A 4,433-nucleotide genomic window follows, 5' to 3' on the forward strand; every position below is an offset into this window, starting at 1 on the left:
ATTCGATTTACTACCTATTTTACTAAATCGAATTTATTCAATTCAATTTATATAGAAATGTAATATGAGATTTTGACATTGCAAATTTTCGTTTGAGACATTTAAGACATTTTCAAATGTACTTAATTTAACAAGTCGTTTGCCCTAATTTATAATTTAAGATCAACAAATTTATAAAAAAGATTGTCTCTGATCCGCGCATAGGGTATATAGTCAACACCATACTTAGACCAACCCTGATGGCCCAACCCAAACCATGAACAGGTCAGTCAACTTAAACAAACCCAGAAAATTCTTTTTCAACTGCCAATCTGCCAGCCTTTACCTGCTGCGCAACCTTCTTTTTTTCTTTTTCCTTTTTCTTCAGTTTACCAAATTCCCACTCTCTTTGCATTGATTCTTCTCTTCCCTTCAAGCGTCGTCGTTTAGCTTCAAACGAAACGACCGATACAGCCTGCGCCATTCATCGTTCGACTCCCTCACTTTCTTCCTTGAAAAGTTTTTCAATCAGCTTTTACTATTTTTACTTCCCATGTTGGTTCCTCATCCCCGCAATTCTAGGGTTTCCATTGCCCCTTTCTTCTTCTTCTTCATATTCCACACCTTCTTCACTGGTATAAAAGTTTATTTCTACTAGAAAATGGCTGAGGAATTCTGATACTTATTTCATTTTATTTTAAAGCGTATTTAGCTGATAGGGTTTGTATTTGAATGTTGTGATGCACAGGGTCAATTTTATGTGCAGAAGTGTCGCTGAGTTCAATTGAGATATTTAAGACTCACGAGTGGCTGAAAGTGACTCCAACTGTTTATTTCTTGTGCAAAGGGGAGAACAAAACGGTGTTTCCAGATGTGAAAAAAGCCCACGTCTTCTATGATTTTAATGGTCAAGAATCTTGGCAGGTTTCTTATTTTGTGTCTTGACTTTTTTTTTCCCATTAACTGTTTATGTTTTGTCATGTTTTTTATTTCATATTTTGTAATTTGTTAATCGTGCCATGCATATTACTAAAACTATTAAATTAAGCATATGTTGCATTCTTTAGTTAGGGTTTAGGAATTATGACTTTGGAATAGGATAGTTGGTGAAGTTTGAGAGAGAATTATACAATTCGAGGGAAAATTTTGAGAGGAATAACTAGGGAGAAGACAAGAAAATCCAATTCGCAATTCACATAACTTACCTCTTGTACTCCTATTTATACTGTTTTCTCCTATAACTAAGCCGAATCTACTGTTTCGGTTAATTGGACTCGTACATGTTACAGACTAATGGTGACATAGATTGATCCATTGGTATGTTGAAACCGAATATAGTTTTTTCTCTGCGTAAGTGCTTATAATTTATGATATATCTCTGGTATGGTACTAGCATAAGTTTTTTTTATTGGATTTGTTGTGTGAGGGAGTTTGGGATGGGGGAGGGGTAGGTGGATGGAATTTTACTGAGATAAAACTAAGAGATTTAAGATATAATACTAAGCATTTCCAATCTCTTCTCAACATTGCTAAGAGATAAATTCATCAAAAAAAGATAACATGCATCAAACCAAATAAAGGGAAATGCCTAACCCTATTGCAAGGGTATTACTCTGACTGTGTTAAGTTCTGAATATTTTGAATAGGATATATGTTTGTATACTATTTGCGAGCAAGCAGTTGAGTAACTGTTATTTTTTAATTAAGATATGTGGCGGTATATTATTAGCATTTAGCAAACAAGCATTTGAATGACTGTTAGTTTTCATGCATGAATTCTAATGGATGTGCTTAAAATCTTAAAAGCTCGGCCATTAAATTCGAAGCAACTTCTGACATTTTGCTTTGTGCTTCCAGCCTTTGACCAACTTTTCAAGTAAAAAATGCAAGAGGTGTGGATTCTATGAAGAAGACAGCATTAAATCTGACGATGTGTTTGATGAATGGGAGTTTTGTCCTTCAGATTTTACTGCATCTAATGGTGAATATATCCGATTCAAGGAAAAGGAATTCAATGCTACTTTCCTATGCTCAGAGTGCTTATCTATACCTGGTGGTGAGTATCCTGCTGCCTTGAAAGTATATTTTTTGTCCACCACAATTATGCTATTGGACCTATGCATACATCAATCATTCAATTTGGAAAAGTATGTGACCTTGTAGAAGATCTAATTTCCACTGGTATGAATAAGTCTGTCGTCTCTAATTAAACTGGTCATATGTTACAATTCAATGGGTTGTTTAAGTCCAAAAGAGGAAATAAGATCAATCTGCTACTATGTTGGATTGCTTATGATGGATAATTAGGTTATCTAACCAAAATAGCAGACGCATTTGGTAAATACAATAGATGTTTAAGATTCTAACGAAATTAATATGTCCCTCCAAGGCCTAACAACACAGATTTAATTTTAGCAATTTTTTCGTTTTTGTTAACTACAAGGCTTTTGATTTGGTCTCGAATTATATAGCAAACAAATAATTGACGAGAGTAATTTATGGAAGGGAAGAAAAACTTAGACCATTTTATTTGTATCCAACTTGATGGAAGAGTATTTTATTAGAAGGCACATCAGGTTATTAATCATTAATTTCAATTATGGAATCTAACTATCTCCAGTGTTAATATAATATAACCTTCAAGCTTTCTTTCTTTTATTTTCATTTTGTGGTGCTCTTAATATATTTTATTTGCCTCTCAACTAGTCAAATTATTGCGTATGCTAGCTAGTGGTTTTCTTCCACTCCCTCATTGTTTCTGAACAAAACCTAAGGACTTTAGGTGAAAGCATGAACAGAAATCTTCTCAACCTTCCTCCACCATAGTCCTATGAAATTCTTCTATCCATGAAGAGAGCAATTGAACTCTATCTACTTTGTATGCTTGCATAAATTCTCATTTACATGCAATTCGAACTAGTCTATATATACACAAAACTAACTTGTATTCATTTTCTGTAGTTGCTAGCTTGTCTGGTGAGCATGGTAGGAAAGCAATGCATGTAGCAGTTGTAGTTTTGCTATGTGGCTTAGTCTCAGCTATATTGGCTGTTGGAGTGGTTATCGCGTATAAGTTCTGGCAAAAGAAAAGGAGGGAGCAGGATCAGGCGCGGTTCCTAAAGTTATTTGAAGATGGAGATGACATTGAGGATGAGCTGGGCCTTGGTACTGTGATATGATTATAATCATAGTAAAACAGATACCTACTGTACAGTATAGGTTAGGAACATCATTTTTGTTTATAGAAAAGAAAGGATGAGAAAAATTATTTTCATTCTAGTCTGACATGCTATCACGATCCATATAGATACTTTTTCATTTTATCATAGTTAAAGAATGGTGCCATTGACATTGTTCATATTTACTTGTACATGCTAACATATGCTATGTATGTACTTGTCAATGTTCCGCATTGGCTCAACAATCTAGTGGGTTCACACACGATAGAAATGACAAATTTAATAATCATCAACATCTTATTTTATCACTTTACACCAATTCTCTCTCTAGAAGATCCTTTTCCAAAACTAGTGCAAGTTTTCTTCAAATACGCATCAAATGCGTTTTAAGGATCAAGCAGATATTTCTCAACTTTGTTACAAATATGTCCTTGTGAATTCTTAACAAAATGATCCATCCGCAGCTTTGCTCTTCATTGTATGTGGGATAAGAAAAACTGAAAACCCATGTACGGCACTTGTGAACCCTAGGATATGGCATTTTCAATGGTCATTCTACTACAGTTTTGGGCGCGTTGTTGTACCGGAAAGTAAGAAATAAGGATAAAGTATTATTTTGGTTTTTAATATTTGGATCAAATCTTAATTTGATTTGACACTAATAGTAGGGAATTTGATTTGACACTAATAGTAGGGGTGGTAAAACAAGTCAACCTGTGGCGGGTTAGTCTAGGATTTAGAATACGCCAAATAAAAAAAATTTGCCAAATTTACACCACCAAATTTGCGAGTTTTGGCGGGACGGGGTGGTTATTGCTACAAAATTAATAATTATATAATTTTCAAACACTTTTTTTTATTTTTTATTTTTATTCTTCTTTTAGTTATTTTTATTTATTTTATTTTACAAGTTCGTTTATATGCTCAAAATTATGTGACTTGTTTTTTAAAATAAAGATGGTTTTAATGACAAATATTATTTTGAACAATTTTATTGAAGTTAAAAATTAAAAAAAATAGTGAAAAAAATTATATTATAATTTAACTATTTTTTATTTGTATTTAATTTTTTAATTATTATTTTTTTATTAATTGTAATGAATTTTATTTTTCCAAAAAAAAAAGGTCAAGCGGCCTAGTCCGCCGACCCGCCAATTCACCATAAAGTGGGGCGAATTAGCATTTTGAACCCACCTTAGTTGGCGGGGTGGGCCGGCCCTGTTTTATGGCGCTGGGCGAGGCGGGTTGAGGCGGGCCGACCCGCTTTGCAACCCC

General features: G+C 33.9%; 1 protein-coding gene across 1 annotated transcript; it reads left to right on the plus strand.

Annotated features, from left to right (window-relative positions):
- The first annotated feature begins 236 nt into the window (after positions 1 to 236).
- Positions 237 to 3,447, plus strand: LOC112727321 (uncharacterized). Its single transcript, XM_025777014.2, has 4 exons — positions 237 to 614; positions 728 to 903; positions 1,837 to 2,035; positions 2,941 to 3,447. The coding sequence occupies exons 1-4, from the start codon at positions 533 to 535 to the stop codon at positions 3,156 to 3,158; spliced, it is 675 nt and encodes a 224-aa protein (XP_025632799.1). The 5' UTR covers positions 237 to 532; the 3' UTR covers positions 3,159 to 3,447.
- Positions 3,448 to 4,433: the final 986 nt, after the last annotated feature.

Source organism: Arachis hypogaea, chromosome 12, assembly GCF_003086295.3.
Source record: "Arachis hypogaea cultivar Tifrunner chromosome 12, arahy.Tifrunner.gnm2.J5K5, whole genome shotgun sequence".
Classification (NCBI taxonomy): domain Eukaryota; kingdom Viridiplantae; phylum Streptophyta; class Magnoliopsida; order Fabales; family Fabaceae; genus Arachis; species Arachis hypogaea.